This window comes from Pleurodeles waltl, chromosome 5 (assembly GCF_031143425.1).
Source record: "Pleurodeles waltl isolate 20211129_DDA chromosome 5, aPleWal1.hap1.20221129, whole genome shotgun sequence".
In the NCBI taxonomy this organism is placed as follows: domain Eukaryota; kingdom Metazoa; phylum Chordata; class Amphibia; order Caudata; family Salamandridae; genus Pleurodeles; species Pleurodeles waltl.
The window spans coordinates 112,193,873-112,215,980 of NC_090444.1; the positions used below are offsets into that span (position 1 = coordinate 112,193,873).

General features: G+C 42.8%; 1 protein-coding gene across 11 annotated transcripts in view; it reads right to left on the reverse strand.

Annotated features, from left to right (window-relative positions):
* The window catches only part of PTK2B (protein tyrosine kinase 2 beta), a 382,496-nt gene that overhangs the window by 99,076 nt on the left and 261,312 nt on the right, over window positions 1–22,108 (reverse strand). For all 11 annotated transcript variants that reach the window (XM_069233734.1, XM_069233744.1, XM_069233739.1 and 8 more), the window contains 5 exons: window positions 16,744–16,831; window positions 14,674–14,753; window positions 7,651–7,713; window positions 3,799–3,853; window positions 615–755 (listed from right to left, as the gene is read on the reverse strand). In XM_069233734.1, coding sequence (XP_069089835.1) covers window positions 615–755; window positions 3,799–3,853; window positions 7,651–7,713; window positions 14,674–14,753; window positions 16,744–16,831 — 427 coding nt within the window. The remainder of the gene's footprint in view (window positions 1–614; window positions 756–3,798; window positions 3,854–7,650; window positions 7,714–14,673; window positions 14,754–16,743; window positions 16,832–22,108) is intronic.

Sequence of the window (22,108 nt, forward strand, 5' to 3'; positions counted from 1 at the left end):
GATTCACATGCATGAAGGTACGCAATGTGTGTGCTGTTAACCGCACAAAGGATGGTCTTCCCAACCGTTGATATGGGTATTGTAAGCTAGGGATACAAGATTAGGTAAATAAGTACCTATCACAAATATTGTGATCTGAAGGTCATAAAACGTGTCTTTTAGATATCACAAGAAAATGTGTGATTAATAATGTCATTTACTGCATATTTTATGAGTCATTTTTATCTTTAGTAAATTTGTCATCTAATCACTATGTCAAGACCACAAACTATAGTCCAATTCTAAAACATTATTTTCACATCAAACAAGAAAGTTTTTCCTTCCAATATTTCAACAGGAGAAAAACATAAGAATATACATGTCAAAAGAGGACATTTCTAGGATTATCATCAACAATAATTCTTATACAACTAATCACAAAAACAACAACTAGGGTATTTACAACAATCATATGTATTATGGGCCAGATGTATCAAAGGGTTCTACCCATTCCGTGTCTATGGGAAAATGCTTTAGTACATATGGCCTCATATCCCCAAAGCAAGCAACAATCTGGTATTAATACCACTACTATATCCGCTACTAGTATTGATCAGTGATTTGCATGAACGTACCGTTAATTCACAGCGGTAGGTTTCCTGGTCAATGGAAGTAAAACTGGAAAGAGTGTTTAAGAACTTCATGATGCAGTCGTCCTCCCGCATCGAGGCGTACTGCTGGAAAGTTTGCTGGATCATTTTGCGAAACTGCTTGGGCTGAAAAGTAATATAAAAATGCTTATACGTCTAAGAACTTTTGTTGCTCTAAACCTCAACATACAGAGCATTTTCAAGTGAACCAAAACAAAACAGCTCCAACTGGCAATCATGTCCAATTTTTTCAATCCAGGGAGACGGATTCACAAAGGAAGATGTAAACCTGCACTCAAAGATGTATACCTATGTCTACCTCTACAACCATCTGGATTTCACAAACATTTCCAGGAATATGCATGGAAAGCTGCACCAGGTGCATGCTTCCTGGTGTATTACTGGGAAGATCATGTGCCATTCCCAGAGGGCTCCTACTAAGGATGTGAGGAGTTCTCCATTGCGGAGAAACCCATACATGGGGACTAAGTGACTTTCAGTGGATTAAAAGAAATGCGCACAGTAATGCATACAAGTTAATGTATATGTGGGATACACTTTCCCCTCCCATACAATAAGAGGATACTGCTAGTTACTGAGGACTTCCATAACCATATAGAGGGAAGGTTCCGAAGGTTATGGAAATCATTATAAGGTACATCAGGAGGTACTTTATTCCTTACAACACATGGGGCCAGATGTAGCAAGCAGATTTGCCCATTCTATGTCTATGGGAAAATGTGTTCGTACATATGGCCAATGGTCACAACATCACCCTTCATTCAATCCACTTAAATCCTTGGTGTCTCTACTCTTTCATGTACATTGCAGACAAGACGAATCCAAGCAGAATCCTTAGTGCAAAACCAAACACATCAGAATGCATTTAGTAACTTTTACAAAAACACATTAACATTAGTTTATTATGTCACATAAGATGCTGTTCCTCAGAATGTGTGGAAATGTACCGATTCATGTATTGGCCGAGTGCATGTAAAAAGATAAACATATTGACACAGGTATCTCATTTCTGCTGATCACTTTTTCTTTTCAGAAAAAGATATCAGTAAAAGAAAAAGGCAGTTCTTGTTTCCTTCTTTAAACTACAGCAGTGATTATGGTCTGTGACCTGCCTTTATTTGCAGTCTCTCCTTTATTATATATGTGCATTCTCACTGTCCTGTCATCGTATGGCGTGCCCACATGCAGACATTTTGCAGGAGCAAGTATTCCAGATGTGCATTATTTCCATTTGGATAAATCCCTTCCATTACACCTTAATTTCATAGGGTGATCCACACCTTTAACCATTCTGGAAACAAGCTTATTCCTATCTTTTACATGGAAACATTTACAAGAGATGGAAAAGCCAATGTAAAAGGACTTGCAAAATGATTGTGAATACTTAAAATGCTTTGAGTTTGTGAGTATTCTAAATATTTTGCACAGTGGTCTACCTGCAAATGCTCCCTCAGCCACCATATTCCCAAACTATAGCTAATCTACTGAAGCAAAACATCCCCCATGGGAAGCTGACTTTCCTAAGCAATCTGTGATTTTTCCATAACAAATATGCAAAGTCTGGTTCAGTGGATTATGAAAGTAGTCGTGATTTGGTGGCCACAAGATAATATTTATCCCCACAAACATCATTGAAAGTTGACCCATTAAAACCCAAAACAAACCATGCATGGCAAGTTCATAAAAGCATAGCTATGTCTGGGTGTGGGCACTTCAGATCTGATGAACTAATAAATATTCTATGGGAGTAGGAGGAGATGATATTTTGGGTCTCCATCTTCTTCCAAAGGACACCGATGTGCATGTCCAATATGGCTTCCCGCAGGGCTATAATATTGAGAAAATGTGTAGCAAGCTACTGTATCATTTTTCAGTAAAATCTCTGTTGCAATTTTTACATCAACAAAATGCCTTATGTCTTGTATAGAACACATAATGAAGGGGATTTTAAAAATCATCCAACCCCCCATCCCCCCAAAATAAAGCAAGCTACTGTATCATTTTTCAGTAATATCTCAGTTGTATTTTTCACATCAACAAAATGCCTTATGTCTTGTATACCACGCATAATGAAAGGATTTGATTTAAAAAATCATCCAACACCCCCAATCAACCAAAAGCTTTCAAGATCATCCAGCCCCCAAATCCTCTGTGGTATAATAAGTGAAAGAGGGGGGGGGCAAAATCATTCCCCCTCCCCGATCTTGTATGGCATACTTAATGAAGTCAGTTATTCAAAGTGCTATATAAACATTATTACTCACTGTGGTATTATATTACCATGGTACCAGGTAATGTGATACTATATTACCAAGGTATTAGGTCTTGTGATATCATATTACCATGGTACCAGGTAATGTGATATTATAGTACCATGGTATCAGGACTTGTGATATTATATTACCATGGTACCAGGTAATGTGATAATATATTACAATGGTACCAGGTAATGTTTTACTATATTACCATGTTATCAGGTCATGTGATTTGTATTACCATGGTACCAGGTCATGTGATACTACATTACCACAGCATCAGGTCATGTGATATTATATTACCATGGTATCAGGTCATGCGATATTGAAGTACCTTGGTACCACATCATGCGATACTATATTACCATGGTATTAGGTCTTGTGATATTATATTACACTGGTACCAGGTAATGTGATACTATATTACCATGGTATCAGGTCATGTGATATTGTATTACCATGGAACCAGGTCATGTGATACTACATTACCAGGGTATTAGTTCACGTGATATTATATTACCATGGTATCAGGTCATGTGATATCATAGTACCTTGGTACCAGATCATGCAATACTATATTACCATGGCATCAGATCATATGATATTGTATTACCATGGTACCAGGTCATGTGATACTACATTACCATGGTATTAGGTCACATGATATTATATTACCATGATATCAGGTCGTGTGATATTGTGGTACCTTGGTACAGGATCATGCGATACTATATTACCATGGTATCAGGTCATGTGATATTATATTACCATGGTTTCTGGTCATGTGATATTATCTTACAATGGTGTCAGACCATGTGATATTAGATTACCACAGTATCAGGTCATGCGTTGAGTGCAACATGCTTCAGTTTAGTGTCAAACTTCTGACTTACCTTTAAGCTTTCTTGCATCTGCTTTGGAAAGAACAGGTCCAGGCCTACATCCTTCCTACAAGCCAGAAATAATACATGTAAGAACTGATACTATTAAAATTATCATCTATTATTGATACTGCAACTTGAATGAGCCATCTACGAACTAGAAATTCCAAGCAGGAAATTGAATACATGTTTTATTTACTTCTATTTTATGAGGTGATCAAATGTAATCTTTCAATAAACATACTTCCATACAACAATCTCACCTATTATCCCTATAGAGAAAGTAGCACTAGCTTTATAAAACAATGTATACTCATCTTAAAATAAATAACTATATCAAAGAATAGAGAAAAGCACATAGAAGTATTTTTCACAGGACTAAGCTGTCTTCGAAGCATAAACAAAATCCTCAAGTACGATCTGATAAAATTGCAATTCGAAACACCCCAGTTCATACTGCACGTTTTTTGCAAAGAAGGTGTACATGATTTTGAGTCAACTCTTACAGGTAAGCTAAGAATTCATAAGAAAAACACTGAGATTCTTTTAATGCAAGCAGTACAGGACGAAATTCTCTACTGTGGGAGGGAGGAGTAGTTTACTGATCAAGAAATAAAATAAATAAAAAAGTGCAAATGTTTTTTCCTCATCTTTTTTACATGCAGGTAGTACACAAATAGATACACTTGGAGTACTCCTAGTAATTTACCATATTAACAGCTCCCAGAGTTACCTTAGAATTCCTTGCAAACAGCTTTAAAGTGAGACTTGTTCCCAAATTAATTGCATTAGTTACTAAATATGGATCAACCTCGAATTATCGAGGTTCGGAGCAGGGATCCAGCTCCCCACACCATATGTGCACTTGGCACTCTATACAAAAGAATGCAAACACTCTCAGGTGTGGATTGGTTTTCTCTTTTTTCACTTCTGTGGCATGTGTTCTGGTACTCTGGCAAATATTAGGCCCTCCTTTGCCTCCATGCTAGCTCTCATGACCTCTTGCTCACTGGATGAGACTCATGTTTCAGACTTTGCACAAAAGCAAAAACAACAAGTGATGGACGGAATGCTGAACATTGTCAAACATTCACCCCCAGTACAGTGATCTGGGCCTAAATCCATCGTTTTTTTTGCTGCCCATGCCATTCCAGTTTGGACCCAGCCATATGCAAACCAGTCTTGACCCTGTTCCCCATGGGAACAGTCCAGCCCGAACTGCTAGGCCAGGTCTTCCCTGGACTGGAAACAAGCATCCTGGGACCGGTTTCGGGGTTTCACCCCTCATCAGCCAGGCTAGCTTGAATCCAGTGGCATGGGAAGCACGGGACCCACGTCTGGGCATACCCTTCCCACTTAGGGCGACAAAGCAAAAACAACAAGTGATGGACGGAATGCTGAACATTGTCAAACATTCACCCCCAGTGCAGTGATCTGGGCCTAAATCCATCGTTTTTTTGCTGCCCATGCCATTCCAGTTTGGACCCAGCCATATGCAAATCAGTCTTGACCCTGTTCCCCATGGGAACAGTCCAGCCCGAACTGCTAGGCCAGGTCTTCCCTGGACTGGAAACAAGCATCCTGGGACCGGTTACGCTATCCCACAGCGTTTGTGTTTTGCTTTGCTTTTGCCGCCCTAAGTGCGCCGGGTATGCCCAGACGTGGGTCCCGGGTTCACTGTGCCACTGGATTCAAGCTAGCCTGGCTGATGAGGGGTGAAACCCTGAAACCGGTCCCAGAATGCTTGTTTCCGGTCCAGGGAGAACCTGGCCTGGCAGTTCGGGCTGGACTGTTCCCTTGAGGAACAGGGTCAAGACTGATTTGCATATGGCTGGGTTCAAACTGGGGTGGCATGGTGAGCAAAATAATGGATGGATTAAACCCAGATCTGTGACTGGGGGTGAATGTTGCGTTTGTGTTTTGCTTTGCACATACCATTGTCAGCATTTATTGTCTTCTACCTTTATGGTGGACAAAGAATTCCCACACAACCAATTGATTTTCTTTTCAGCTGCATAACAAGGCACTGCACACCTTTTTTCTCCCATGCAGGTGTAGTCGATGGTCCTGGCAGATTTGGCTCTCCCGACTGAGCCATGGTTGAGAAAAAGGGAGCAGTGAGGTAAAGAAACGTATTCTCAAGTCTCCTGTTGCTCACAAATGGGGCTTGCTTCTTCGGTTGCCAAGGATGTGGCACCTTTTTGTTTGCTGGCAAGGTGATATGATTTGGAAGCCAATCTACATTAGAACATTGGAATGCTGAGAGCTCCCTTGAAGACGATGGAGTGGCTCTGGGCATTTAGTGGCTGGGATGAGTCTTCTGCTCCGACATCCCAATGATTGTCTTTCTGTTTTTTCTCATTTTAATTGAGAGGATTCTACCTTTAGATGGTGGAATGTTCTAATAGCTTTATAGCTCTTCTGCCTTGGTTATACTAGTTAATAGGCCCTCTGCCTCGTTATAGGCCATAACGCAAGTTCAGGGTGTTTAACAACCCATATATCCCTTGGCAGTGGGCTATAAGGCTATATAATTGGACAAAACTCAATGCTGCATAACAAATTTGTCATGTACAAAAAATGGGAAATTCCCAGGCAAAACAAAGAGATGCTTCCAAGACACTTCTCCAGCTATTCAGAATGTGTGAGTCTGCCAGTGGCGGCCCGTCCGTTAGGGCGGAGGGGCCACGCCCCCCCACCCCATGAAGAGTGTCTGTCAGGCTGAACAAAGGTCAGCCTGACAGACACTCTTCATGCTCAGGTCAGGCAGCCAGGAGCAGACATGCGCGATTTGCGCAGACTCCTGGCTGCCTGAGCTGAACTTTGCTGGGCTGAGGAGATCACAGCTCCTATGGGCGTGACCTCCTCGGCCCAGCAAAGGTGCCTCGAGGCCCTCCCCTGGGTGACGAGGAAAGTGTCACCAATTGACACTCTCCCTGGGCGCTTCAGTTTAAGCCCTGAAGAGCCCAGGGCGAGTGTCAATCAGTGACACTTCGTCACAGAGTGGGGTGGGGTCAGCAGTCTCACTGACCCCATCCCACTCTGTGACGAGGCTGGGACTGCTGCCTTCCCTCATTGGCTGACCTCTGGTCAGCCAATGAGGGAAGGCAGCAGTCCCAACCCTCCTGGGACCTGGAGGCTAAAGGTAAGTGTGTGTGTGTGTATGTATGTGTGTTATGTTTTACATTGAATGTTTAGTGCGCGCGTGCATGTTTTAGTGTTATGAGTGTTGTTAATGGATGTGCGTGTGTGTGTGAAAGAATGAATGTGTGTGATCTTGTAAAATGAATGTTTGGTGCGTGCGTGCATGTTTGAATGGAATGAGTGTTGTTAATGGATGTGCGTGCGTGTGTGGAAGAATAAATGTGTGTGATCTTGTAAAATTAATGTTTGGTGCGTGTGTGCATGTTTGAATGGAATGAGTGTTGTTAATGGATGAGCGTGCGTGTTTGTGTGTGAAAGAATGAGTCTGTGTGTGTGTGCCACGCCCGCCCCCCTCCCTCCCAAAGCTGCTGGCCGCCACTGGAGTCTGCGTATGACACAAATAGTTTGTAGTTTCTGGGTTCCCAGTTCTTACGGACTCAATTTTATTTGAACCGTTCAACATTGTCGTTTTTTCCTAGCTAAATCGTGTGGCTCCAAAGTAAAGTATAGAAAGGCATGCATGTAATTATTCACCTCTATGTCTAATAGAAACTCAATAATTCAATGGCCACAATGACATCATTTTTTATTCCCAGTTAATACAATCCTATGTAGCAAAAAGGCACAACATAGACAGAATTGCAAGGACCTGTTTCCTTGACAGGGACGGCTGTAGGTTGCGACTGAGATGTGATCCATAAAATGAAAGATGGTACTTACTCTAAAAGATCAAAGTTGGATTTCTTATCCAGTGCATTCTGTGGCATGTCTTTGTAGAACCTCCTATGATAAGAAATGAACTAAATGAGAACATCTTCATGATAAAACATCAGAATATTTATAACAAACCAGGTGTTTGTGGAACTCAAATAAGAGTTTATGATGTGACCTGTTTCAGTAGGAACCTGTCCTGTGGATTACTTGCTTTACAAATTAGTAAGTGTAGTGAGGTCTGTGGTTGTGAATGTTTGTATGACTTTAAAACACAAGCCTTTACCACGCAAGCCTTTACCACAAATCCTTTACCACACAATACCTTTACAGCGCAAAGCCTTCACCATACATGCCTTTACCATGATTACCGTGAAACTTTCAGTGCCAACCTAACATTTTTACCTAAAAAACACAGTAATTCACCAGTTATAGTTAGCAGAGCTATTATTTGGGCCCCCTCCATGCACTGCTTATTACCTCACATATCACATCACTCATTGATGTGTTCTATTACATAATTTATGACATCACTGATAACATTATCCAAGCTACTTATGTACACATTAGTGTGAAAAGGAATATGGCGTTAGATGTATGAAAGTAAGTAGAAAATAGCTCAGAATACTACGAAGCAGCATTAATGCCATTGGACATACGCCTTATGTAAACAAAGTTTCTGATATGTGCTACCCAATGCCTATACCATGCACGGACAGCCTTCTTATTTAGCCTGTACGAAACCCTTCGCAGTTAGCAAACCTAATGTGGGAAATTAAGTGGACATGGGTAGAAAAGTGGGTACTATAAACAGTGTGCACCCTATGCAGAGTTTACCCTGTACCACACTGCTTGCGGACAGCCACACTCTCATGAGGAATATACCACAGATTATTAAACACTGAGAACAATATTCAATCTATGCAAAACCTCTCCAAAGAGAGACTACTCACTGTAAACACCCAAGGCCTGAAGGTGCTAACGGTCAGAGTACCCACACTCTTTATACTCTTTGCTAAAAACATTATATATAGATCAGTTTCAGTGGCTTATCAAGCATGTGTACATGGGTAAGTACCTAGTGCACACAGCTATCTGTCTTATATAGAAATGATCATGCTGAGACGATTCCCTTAAAATACTCAAGGGTGCTTACAATACTTAGTATTTACTAGATGCAATCATTAAATTGCCACATGCCTTTTTTCCAAAACAAAAAATGTGTATGCGAGGACGGTGTTAGTCCTGCACACAAACATTAACACTGTGCTCAATGCCTCTACACACCTATGACACATTAGGAGCAAAACCATTTTGTAAACACTTACACTCATTAGCAGCAAAGAGGTTGTACAAAATTAGGTAGAGAACTAGGATGATATTTACCTGCGACAGTGCCAACTATATAAAAACAAAAACGCTTTTCCTATAAAAACTAGGTCCTACTATAACTATCTACTGGTGACCCCCAGTAGGTTATTTATATATCACTGAAAAAAACAAAGATTACAGGGGCGTTATAGTTAGGTTCTGAATTTACTCATACAAAAGCATAGAAATTCAGCAGTTATAGTTACAGTTCTTTCATGTAACTGTAACTCACGCCCTAAGGTAACAATAACTTGCGCCCCCGCAAAGTCTGCAAAGTTTCCTGGAGATTCATCACATGGTGGCAAGGTTATTCCTATAGCTGGGAATTCTAACTATAACTGCAGAGTGGCTCCTACCACTCAATAATTTATATATATATTATATATTGTTAGACTTGGCATCATTGGCATGGTCTCCCCTAACTTTTTGCCTCTACTTCCCAGGTTGTTGCTGTGTGCTGGACTCTCTTTTTGCTGTATTTCTTACTCTGGGCACTTTACCACTGCTGACTAGTGCTAAAGTGCAAGTGCTCCCTATGTGGAAATTGTACGTTTAAGTTGGCTTATCCCTGGTTAGCATTTATGATTTACTAGTAAGTCCCTAGTAAAATGCACTAGAGGTGCCCAGGGCCTGTAAATCAAACGCTACTAGTGGGCCTGCAGCACTGGTTGTGCAACCCACATTAGCAGCCCTGTAAACATTTCTCAGACCTGCCACTGCAGTGTCTGTGGGTGCAGTTTAAACTGCCAATTCGACTTGGCAAGTGTACTCACTTGCCAGGCCTAAACCTTCCCTTTTTATACAAGCAAGGCACCCCTAAGGTAGGCCCTAGGTAGCCCCATGGGCAGGGTACAGTGTATGTTAAAGGTGGGACATGTACTGATGTATTTTACATGTCCTAACAGTGAAATACTGGCAAATTCAGTTTTCACTGTTGGAAGGCCTATCTCTCTCATAAGTTAACATGGGGGCTACATTTAAATATCATTAAAGAGCAGAGTTCCTTTGGGAGCAGATAGAAATATGGAGTTTAGGGTATCTGAACTCACAATTTAAAAATACATCTTTTGGTAAAGATTGTTTTTAGACTGTGTGTTTGATAAATGGCACTTTTACAAAGTAGGCATTTATTTGCTCAAACCATTCTGTGACTCTGCCTGCTTGTGGATTCCATGTCTGGGTCAGTTTAACAGTTGGGCTGTTTGCACCTCTCCTCTAGACAGTGACACAAAGGGAGCTGGGGTGTAGCCTGCATATCCTGATGGGCCATCTGTGCTGAAGCGGAGGAGTGGTCACTTACACCTGAAAGGGTTGTGCCTGCCCTCACACAATACAGTCTCCATCCCCCTGGTGTGTGTCTGGGGCCTGGCCTGGGCAAGGCAGGATCTGACAAACGAGAGAGACTTTCCTTTGAAGTCTGCCTACTTCAAAGGCGGAAAGGGGTATAAGAAGAGCACCCAAACCCCTGAAAATTAGATCACTTCTAGAACCAAGAGGAACCTCTGCCAAGGAGAAGAGCTGAAGAGAAGTGCTGCCCCTGCCTATGACTTTGCTTTGCTGGGCTATCCTGCATTTGCTGCTTCTGCCTGTGAAAGGAGTCACTTTGCTGTGCATTCCTGCTTGAAGAAGAATCTCCAAGGACTTGAACTGAGATTGCCTCCTGTTGTTGAAGTCTCAGGACCATCAAAGACTTCCCCTTCCCCGCACCTGGACTGTCTGCTGAGACTCCAGCCCTGCCACGTGGTACCCTATCCAGCTCCTGGGCCCTTGAAAGGTGAAGCTGGCAGACAAAGACTGAAGATCCACGCACAGGTCACTGTGCAGGGAACTTTTTGATGCAACTTCCGTGACCCGGCTGATAAACAACGTGCCGCCGGCTTTGCGGCTGAAATCTACGCTCCACCTGCATTGCGGCTGGAAGATCGACGCAACGCGGCTGGAGAAACAACGTGCAACACCCACTAACAGAAGCTGATAACAACGCAAACCCCACACAGGGATACCGTGTGACTGGATTTTCGACGCAACATCGCTGGCCACCGAAAAATAACGCAAAGCCTGCCAGGACCTGAGGTGCCCGTCTGGATCAATGCATCGCTCTCCTGCGGGAGAGAAGAAATTACGCACGCCGAACCGACCAGGGGAGGAACGATGCACGGTCTCGCTTGTGAGTGAGAAACTAACGCATCGCTGGCCTTTTCGGACGCACACTCGCCCATGCGGTATTATTTTGACGCTACTCAGGTACTTTTGCACGCTAACAGCGTTCTCGCTGTTTTCTAAAGGATTTAAGGCTCTTTTGCTTTTTAAATTCATAACTTGACTTGTGCATGTTGGATTTTCGTCATTTTGGTCTTGTTATGTTTAGATAAATATTACCTATTTTTCTAAACCTGTGTTGTGTCATTTCGTAGTGTTTTCACTGAGTTACTGTGTGTGTTGGTACAAATACTTTACACCTTGTCTCTGAAGTTAAGCCTGCTTGCTCGTGCCAAGCTACTGAAGGGGTGAGCAAGGGTTAACTGAGGGTGGTTCTCCTTTACCCTGACTAGAGTGAGGGTCCTTGCTTGGACAGGGGGTAACCTGACTGCCAACCAAAGACATTATTTCTAACAAAATACTTTATACATTGCTTCTGAAGTTAAGCCTACCTGCTCGTGCCAATCTACCAAAGGGGTGAGCGGGGGTTAACTGAGGGTGATTCTCCTTTACCCTGGCTAGAGTGAGGGTCCCTGCTTGGACAGGGGGTAACCTGACTGCCAGCCACAGATCCCATTTCTAACAACATCCGTCAGCCATTTTCTCGCTAGGCCTCTTTAAACTACACTCAATGACAAAGCACGCCATGCCACCCCACTCCACTGTACGACATGCCACTCCACTTTACGATGCGCCACTCCACTCCATGATGCGCCACTCCACTCTACGACAGTACACTCCACTGTATCACACTTCACAGCACTCCGCTCTGCTCTAACAAATGCGACTCCACTCTTCGACATGCCACTCTACTCTACATTACTCCACTCTACATAAAATATATTCTACTCTACTACACTCTATGCCATGCTATTTTACTTTACGCTATTCCACTCTACTGTACGCCATTGCAATCCACGTCAGTTCACTCCATGCCAGTCCACTTCACACCAATCCCTTCTACTGTACATCATGCCAGTCTATGCCACTTCAGTCTATGCCGTTCCAGTCTATTTCACACTACGTCACTCCACTCTATGCCACTCATCACTCCATTATACGCTCTTCCATTCCACGCCACTGAATTCAACCTTAACCCCATAGAACTCAAGGCTATTACACTTTATGCTGCTCCACTCTATGCCATTCCACTCTATGCTACTCTACTCTACACCACTTCGCTCTATGCCACTCCACTCTACACCACTCCACCCTATGCCACTCCACTCCACTGTATGCCACTCCAGACTAAGCCACTACACTGTATGCTATTCCACTGTATGCTACTCAACTCTATGCCATTCAATGCCACTCTACTCTAAGTTATTCCAGTATACGCACTCCACTCCATTCCAAGCCACTCCATTCCACTCAATGCCACTTCACTCTATTCTATTCTACTTTACGGCACTGCATTCTCTGCTATTCTACTCTATGCCACTCCACTTTATGCCACTCCACTCTAAAGCCACTACACCCCATTCTACACCATTCAACTCTACACTATTCCACATCACGCCACTCTACGCTACTCCAATCTACGGCACTCCATCCTATGCTATTTGACTCTACATCATTCCACTTTACGAAACTCCACTCCATGCCATTCTATGCCACTCCACTCTAGGTTATTACACTCTGCACCAATCATCTCTACCCCACTTTACTCGAGGCTACTCCACTATAGGCCACTCCATTCTACGATGCTTAACTATATGTCACTCCACTGTTTGCCACTCCACTCTATGCTGGTCTACTGTCCCCCACCCCACTCTATTGTACTTAAACTACACAAACATTAGAAATTCTAAAGTTATAGTTATAATTTAAATGTATAATTTACGCACCTCCTTCAAATTACTATTACTCGTGCATCTTTGTACACAGTGTTATCAGCTAGCTAACCATAGTATATGAACTATAACTTGGTCCTTTACGATAAACTGCTTATACCCTTTTATATTACATCACTTTTACTATGTGAAATCGAACCTTTCATAACAGCACTTGTGACATCTAAAACAAAGCGCTGTGTGCATGGTGAGTTATATGTCACATACTACGGAGGTGCATGAGTTATAAAAATATGAAGGTGATGTGTACATTACACATGAAAGGTATAACTGTGACTTTAAATTTCTAATGTTTGTTTAGTTTAGGTTTGGCTTCTATAGAAAAAATAAAGTTTTTCTACCTACCTTTTTGTGGGGAGAATCCTCCTAGCCACCACTCTGTTAATTACTCTTACCACCCTATTCCCCTACCCATCCTAAAACATAAAAACACTCTTACCACCCTATACCTTGACCCACTCCTAAACCCTAAAAATACCCACCATCGTATACACATCTCAAACCCTAAAAATACCCTTAATACCAAATACACACTCCCAATCCCAAAACAACCCTCACCCCTCTATACCACTACCCACCCCTAAACCCTAAAAAGCCCTCTAAACCCAACATCCTTACTATCCCTAAATCCTAATTTTTAAATATATACATTCACATAAACACACACACTAACTTAAATATTCTTCACTTCATGGCAGAGGCATGCGTGGTAAAGTAATGTGTGGTAAATGATTTACATGGTAAAGGAAATGTGTTGTAAAAGTATCATGGTAAAGGCATTGTGAGGTAAATGCAGCATTGTAAATGCGGTATCCTTGTGAACAGTGTTTAAATTCTGGTGGGAATCCCCTTTCTAAAGACACAACAGTCGCTGCAGATGTTGGTGGGGAGGCACGGGGAAATAACATGCTTTACATAGATCAAAATTAGAAGTTGTTTCGAAACTTGTGGTTTCACAACTGATGACTCTTTAGACAGATTTATCTCCAACTGGTGGATACAAAGTTACCCCTCAATACTCAGGATAGTGTCTGCTTGCCAAACCTTAAAACCTTGAAGCCTTTCTTGAACACAATGCCCATCAAATGGAATTCTCGCCCTCCAGTGGTTAAGTGTGCGACAAGTGTCCATCTTTTGAAAGCAGTGGAAGAGTTTTCTCATTCGGTTTACTTGCCCTAATATTATTTTTATTATTTAATTCCATCTCATAATTTTATTGTGGAAGTACTGCTTAAAAAATTTGGTATATAAAGTTTTTTTTTTTTTTTTACTAAAAACAGCCTCAGCGGCCATCAATTTATCACAGTTTTAAAAGAACCAGTGTTGGCAACAAATGTATTTGTGCACATACAATTCTGTGGGTAAAACAATGGAGGCCATACAACCAATAGGCAGCGACGGGTTGTTTAGCATCTGTATGCACTGTGTAGTAGACAGGATGTGTGCTGGTATACCTCACGCCTATTCATTCTGCAAAGTGCAGAAATATACTTAATCGCCCACTACTGGTTTTACTTTACCAGAAATATATCTATGGATCTTTGTAGCATAATAAACGCAAATTCAATATCAATCTGCACAAAACTAATTAGTAGATGTCCATCCTTACCTGAGTTCTAGACATCCTAGCTGCAAAGCCATGCCTTCACTCACTTTTGTTGCGTACTGCTGCATGTAGTCATTACGTAACTGTCAAAGAAAAAGGCTGAATTACTTTGGCTTTCTGGTGTTTCTTTTCTTCAATAAATTTGTTACACAAAATTCTATGATTACGTATTCTCCCTTACTCTTATTCACACCATTATGTTGTAAATGAGGAGGCCTAGGCTTTGTAGATAAGTAACATGCTAGCCTCCAAGGACCAAAGGCTATGAAATAAACTTGTCCAATGCTCAGCAACAGATAAAGTTAAATTGTAGTTCTTCAGCTAAAGAAAAAATCACTTTTCTCCTTAAATTATATTCAAAATGTGTCAGTCTTTCTATAAGAATGCATTATAGGCATTGGTGTTGATGTAGTTGAAACCTAGGTAGGGAGCAATGAAGACATGCTATGAGCTTCTTGCAGTAGTGCAGCAGCCAGTGGACACTCCTATTATGTCAAGGGATGCTGTGCTGGCACCTGTGGCCATCTGATCATTGTTCACAGTACTTGAAATCAAGGCTGGGGATGGTATGGCTTGTTGTGTGGGCCTCATAGGTCCTCTGCAGGAGGGATGGGTCAATGGGTATTACTGCCTTATAGTTGGAACATCAGATCCTAATGGTGATGCAGGGCTGGGAAGCAGCCAGTGCAGGTCACTCAGAATACAAGGAGTGACATGACTGTACTTTGGAAATCATTTCAAGAGTCCAGAATGAAGTCAATGTTGCTACCCTCCATATGGACCTAGCCATATGGTTGTTGGTAAGCCTACAACTGCTAAAAAGGGTTTTAGTTTGAGTAAATGGGAGAGAAAGCACCAGGCTCTCTAAGAATTCTTGGTAGTCTGTTTTTTATAGAAACCACTGTCAATGAGTTTTCATTTGCGCAGAGTTGGAGTACAAAATCTTTCAAGCTTCTAGCCAAAGAGACTTTCCAGGGTGTAGCTGACATTGTGCTGTTGGCAAAGAAAATGGATGAACCGTATTTCAGTCTTAAGTAAGCACTTTACATCCAGTACTAGATGAGGGAGAGGCAATCTTTTTATAAACGTATAACCTTCATTATTGAGACTTTCAGGTAGAGACATGATTTCACCAACATATTATAAACTTATGATACCAATGTTAGTGAAAGGGCCCCATATGCAAAGTGAGGATCACAGTAGATAAGAATGATTGTTGAAGTACTTTACAAGCCAGCTGTAGCCTTTGGAATATGGAAATCACCATTGTTGCTGGTTGGGAACATGGGAGGAATGCTACCTTAGTCTGTTGTCATTCACTACCATGCATGTTGCCCGGACGCTGATCAGAGCTTGGATGGTAATCAGAGCTCCAGCAAGATCTAGCAGGACCAGGAGGCAATAATCACTAATGTCTATGATGTGTAGACATTCTCTGCAACTTGTGTTAGTGGCTGCTGATTTGGTCTTTTGGTTGGATGATAGCTTCTTTTTCAATTATCTTTATGCAAAACAGGAGGTGATAGAAGGTATGGTAGTTCTGAAAATTATTAAGACAGACCCTCCTCCCTCAGAAATGGTAGGATCAGTCCTGTTTCACGCAGTTTGGGGTAGATATTTAGTTTGCTGGAGATGCTGACTAAGTTGAAGAATTGTGGCACTGTTCTCCTTAGGAAAGTTAACTGTTGCATAGGAGGATGCATGTCGACTGTCAGGGATGAGAGGATCTTGCTAAAACAGTGTATGAGTCATTTGCACGGTTGTAGTGCCTTAGCTTTACTGCGATTAATTTATGATAAAAGGAAGTACTTACAATAGAGTCTGGTCAGCTTATAAACTGATTCACTTCAGACTTTACATCACACACATGCTCCTAACACAAATATGTCATCAGAGCAGTCCTATTATCACATAACAGTAGTACTACGCAATGCCATCACAACACTTCGCTAGCTGTGTATTTCTGAAATATATTACAAATTATAAATGTAGCATTATAACTGTACACAAGTACACCGTGGACCTTCAAAACACCTTATAGTTAGTAGATCATTCAAAAATCTTTAATCTCACCTGCTGGTAAAAGTATAGTAATGTAGTCCTGTCTTTCTTAAATGTTTCAATAAAGTCTTCTGGAAGATACCGTACTCGAAGGTCATACCTTGGAAAAAAAACAAAGTTATCTAAATGTCTTTTGACCAGTAAGAACATGTATAGTGCATGCAGGATTAAAGGAATGCATGTATTGCATACTTACATCACCACCTTTTTATTACTCTTCCAACTATCTCTCCCTCCGTTCCACTAATCAGCAAAACATGCCCCATCCATCCATTTGACTACCTATCCAATTCTTCATTGTCTATCCATATGTGCATGCATCCATCCATTCCCTCCACTCATGGATCCACGCATCACTCATTTTTTCCCCATCAGCCCTCAGCACAGGAAGTGACATCACTGGATGTCCCACCTTCCACCTACACAGGAAGTAACATCACTGAATTTCCCATAATACATGTGGACAGGAAGTGAAATTACTGGTTTTCCCACCAAAACCGTCTTTGAAAGAAGAAGAAAAGGAGAGGACTTAATTTCCCATCAGTCCTAAGTACAGGAAGGGACATCACTTGAGCTCCCATCAGCCACCAACACAGGAAGTGATATCACTGAATTTCCCATCATACATCTAGACAAGAAGTGACATTACTGGTTTTCCCACAAAACCATCCTTAAAAGAAGAAAACAAGCAAAAGCATATCATTTCCCAACAGCCATCAGCACAGGATGTGACATCACTGGACCTCCCATCATCCACGTTCACAGGAAGTGACATCACTGAATTTTTCATCATACATGTGGGCAGGAAGTGATATTACTGGTTTTCCCACAAAACCATCCTTAAAAGAAGAAGCCAACCAAGAGCATATAATTTCCCGTCAGCCATCAGCACAGGAAGTGGCATCGCTGGAGCTCCCACCATGCACCTACTAAGGAAGTGGAGTCACTGAATTTCCCATTACACACGTGGACAGGAGTGACTTTACTGGTTTTTCCATCAATAACGTATTTACAAGAAGAAGCCAAGCAAGAGGACTTCAATTCCCATCACCTATCAGCACAGGCAATAACATCACAGCACCCTGCAGTCCTCCCCCCTTCCAGGACCTACTTAATGGCAACTGTAACACTGATGCACAGAGGACGCGCTGCTGGCGCAGCTAAGCAAACCTGTCAGAATCTGTCTGTGCCTGAACCATGCCCAGTGCCAGGAACCCTGGTCTGATCCACACAGCAATACTCAACAGCACTCTTTAGGATGCTATATCCCAGGTGCTGTTACTCCAACTGCTGCTGTGTCAGTCCTCACACCACGGTAGGAGCTGTCACCTACACCCACTGCCGGTTTTCCAGCAGCCACTCTCCCACACCTTCCATGTAAATACAGACAACACCCTCTACACCCCCTCCCAACACACACGCCACACAAACACCAACAATGCCTTCATCCCCACCCTACACCACAGCAAACCCACACATCAACACCCACTCGCATGCTTGCTTCTCAATACACGATCACTCAGCAAACACACAACCGAAATATGGGACTTGCTGAGTAGTGACACACCTGACATCATCTTTATCACAGAGACCGGGCTCAACACTTTTTTGGCCATGGTAATCCCAGCAGGCTATAAGACCACTCAACAGGACTGCTTTCACAAGGCAGGAGCAGGACTCGCTATCTTCTGCAGGGAATCCATCAAATGCACAAGATGCACAGAACAGAACCCCATTTGTGGAACACCTGCACTTCAAGCTGAAAAACTCAGAAAACTTCACCATGAACGGAACCCCTGTCTACCAACCACCCAGACCACAAACCACCTTTACCAACCTTAGCAAAAACTTCCAAGCTCTGCTTACCATCAACTCCAGAGTGTATGTTCTTCTCGCTGACCTCAACTTTCACCTGGAAGACCCAAACAACCTCTGCTCCACAGCCCTCCTCGAAAGCTCTAGCAGCATCGGACTCACACCCTCATCCCAGAACCAACACACACACTGGATCCCACCTTCACCACAAGCAACAGCATCTGTTGGAAATGGCCCTCTCCGAAGGGTCACCCACAAACGTTTTGCCTTTTTCCCTCCAGTTTTGCTAAATTAGTTTTTGTTGGCCTTAGGACTCTGTGCAGTTTACCAATGCTAACCAGTGCTTTAGTGCTTGTGCTCTCTCCCTAAAACAAAGTTTGATTGGTATATACCTAATTGGCATATTAAATTATTTATAAGTCCATAGTAAAGTGCACTAAATTTGCCCAGGGCCTCTATAATAAATGCTACTAGTGGGCCTACAGCACACCTTGTACCACCGACTAAAGTAGCACTTTAAAACAGGTCCCAGGCCTGCCATTGCAGCCTGAATACAATGTTACACTGCACTGTCGACTTGACATTTAAAACTCCTTGCCAAGCTTTAAACTCTCCTTTTATTACATATGTCACCCCTAAGGTAGGCCCTAGGTAGCCCATAGAGCGAGGTGCTATGTATTTAATAGGCAGGACATATACTTTTAAGTTTAACATGTCCTGGTAATGGAAAAACTCTCAAATTAGACTTTCACTATTGTGAGGCTTACCCCTCTCATAGGATAATATTGGGGATTCCTTATTACATTTAATAAGCAGTAATTGTTAAATGAGAAGGAGTACATATGTCAGGTTTAGTACCTATGGAATTGTAATAATAAATTCTCTTTAATGGTAAAGTTGTATTTATTGTTATAATTTTGAAAATGCGGGAACACCGCACTTCAGATCACCCCCTTTGCAGACATATCCTCAACTTTGTGTGGCTCTGAGCAGGGGTATCACCTACATCTTCAGAATCTACGCCAGTGCATCACCTCCTTTGCTCCTCGCATCTTGTTCTCAACGTTGATGTAACTCCTAACCAAAGTTTTTTTCAGCAGGTCAAGGCTGGTCCCTGTACACGACCCATACTCCATTGTGGTCAGCCTGACTTTTCAAATTTGACCCAGTCTTGCATGACCAGATAGCCCGGGTTGGCACTTTGTGCTTTTAAGCACTACAACTAAGTTTATTCTTTAAAAATTATTATTATTGAATTTTTGTCATTTTGGTCTTTTTTTGTTCATTAAATTAAGCTCTATTTTTCTACTCAGGTGTGGTATCATTTTGTGTGGTGTTTTCACTGTTTTACAGTTTGAAGCATTTCACAAATATTTAACACACTGGACCTCATTTCCACCTTGGCGGTAAATGCCGCTTACCGTCGTGCTATCGGCCGCCAACATACCGTGACCACGGCAGTAATCTGCCACGGGTATCATGGCCCACACACAGAGTTCCGCCACAATACAGACACCCACACAAGTCCGCCAGACCAAAGGTCAGTGATAAACTGGCGGTACCAAAACCCACACCGTTACCCCAACAGGAATACACCCACAGTATCACGACAAAAGAATCACAGCCGCAGTCTTTCAATCACCGTAAACCATTGGCGGTACATACCGCTGCGCTCAAAATATACACACACTTACAAAACGACACCACATTGGACAATTCAAACCACACACACCTGACACACATACCCACACCACACCCACACACCCAATACAATATAAAAGACACACCCACAATACCCACAACCCCTTACAGTGAAAAAAAAAGAGACCAAGCACAGAGAGACAAGCAAGGAGCGCCCACTCAATCAGAGGCACAAAACACCATCACCCATTCATGCACATCACGGCATACACTACAACACATCACTCCACACATCCTCACACATATCACTCACACCACATCCATGGCACCCAAAGATACCCCAGGGTTTCTGAGGAGGAGCTAAGGATCATGGTGGAGGAAATCATCCGGGTAGAGCCACAGCTATTCGGATCACAGGTGCAGCAGACATCCATTGCAAGGAGATGGAGCTATGGCAGAGAATAGTGGACCGGGTCCACGCTGTGGGACAGCACCCAAGAACAAGGGATGACATCAGGAAGAGGTGGAACGACCTACGGGGGAAGGTGCATTCTGTGGTAGCAACACACCAGATTGCTGTACAGAGGACTGGCGGCGGACCTCCCCCACAATTAACAACATGGGAGGAGCAACTCTTGGCAATAATGCATCCTGAGGGCCTCGCAGGAGTAGCAGGAGGACTGGACTCTGGTAAGTCAAATCTTTACTACTACATCCCCATCCTACCTGCATGCCATTACATACCCCCACCCTTACCTTCACTCCCATCACTCCATCACCTCACATGTACCCCACCATCACAACCCACCCATCCCAATACCAAGCCCTGCATGCAACAGCAATGAATGGACACCACTCACAGACCTGCATGGACACCCATCACCAAAGCATGCCCAGTCTGTCCCTTCCTCACAGGAAGAACCCAAAGGGTCAGGCTGCCACCCTTCACATCAGAGACCAAGAAACTGATACATGGAATCCCACAGAGATCGTCCCCCAGCCCCACTCTTTTCAATGTATACATGTCACAGCAGGCCAACATCATCTGATCACAAGGCATCAGTGTCATCTCCTATGCCAATGACACCTAACTCATCCTCTCCCTAATGGACAAAACAACCACTGCCAGAACCAACTTCCCTAACTGCATGACCATGGCACCAGACTGGATGCGAATCAACTGCCTGCAGCTCAACTCTGACAAGATGGAAGTACTGGTCTTTGGCAACAATATCTCCCCATAGTGGCCATCGGAGCTAGTATAAACAGCCACACCCACAGAAAGCACAAGAAATATAGCGATCACGGTGCACAAAAATCTCAACATGTTGGCTCAAGTCAATGCAGTGGGCACTTCCTGCTTTCACATACTACACATGCTGGAAACAATCTTCAAATAGTTGCCTTAGAACACTCGATGGACCATCATGAAAGCACTCATCACCAGCAGGCTGAACTACAGCAACACTTTCTATGCCAGAATCTCCAAACAACTCCTACACAGACTCCAGACCATCCAGAACCCCACTGCAAGACTCATAATTGACCTCCCATGCCACAGTGACATTACACTGCACCTCAGGAAGCTTCTCTGGATTCCCATTCGCAAGGATAGCCAATTCAAATTTTTCACGCACACATACAAAGCTCTACACAACACAGGACCAGAATACCTGAACAGCCGTGTACACCTTCACCAACCCACCAAACAGTTCTGCCTTGCTCTCACTTGCACACATTACCCACATCCACAAAATCAAACCTGGAGGTCGCTCATTCTGTTACATCGCACCCAAGGCATGACACAACCTCCATCTACACATCAGAGCTGCCGCCTCACTTCTTGAGTTCCGCAAGAAACTGAAGACTTGGTTCTTCATATAAGCACCTTGGGGACCACAAAACTACACACATGGCCAAG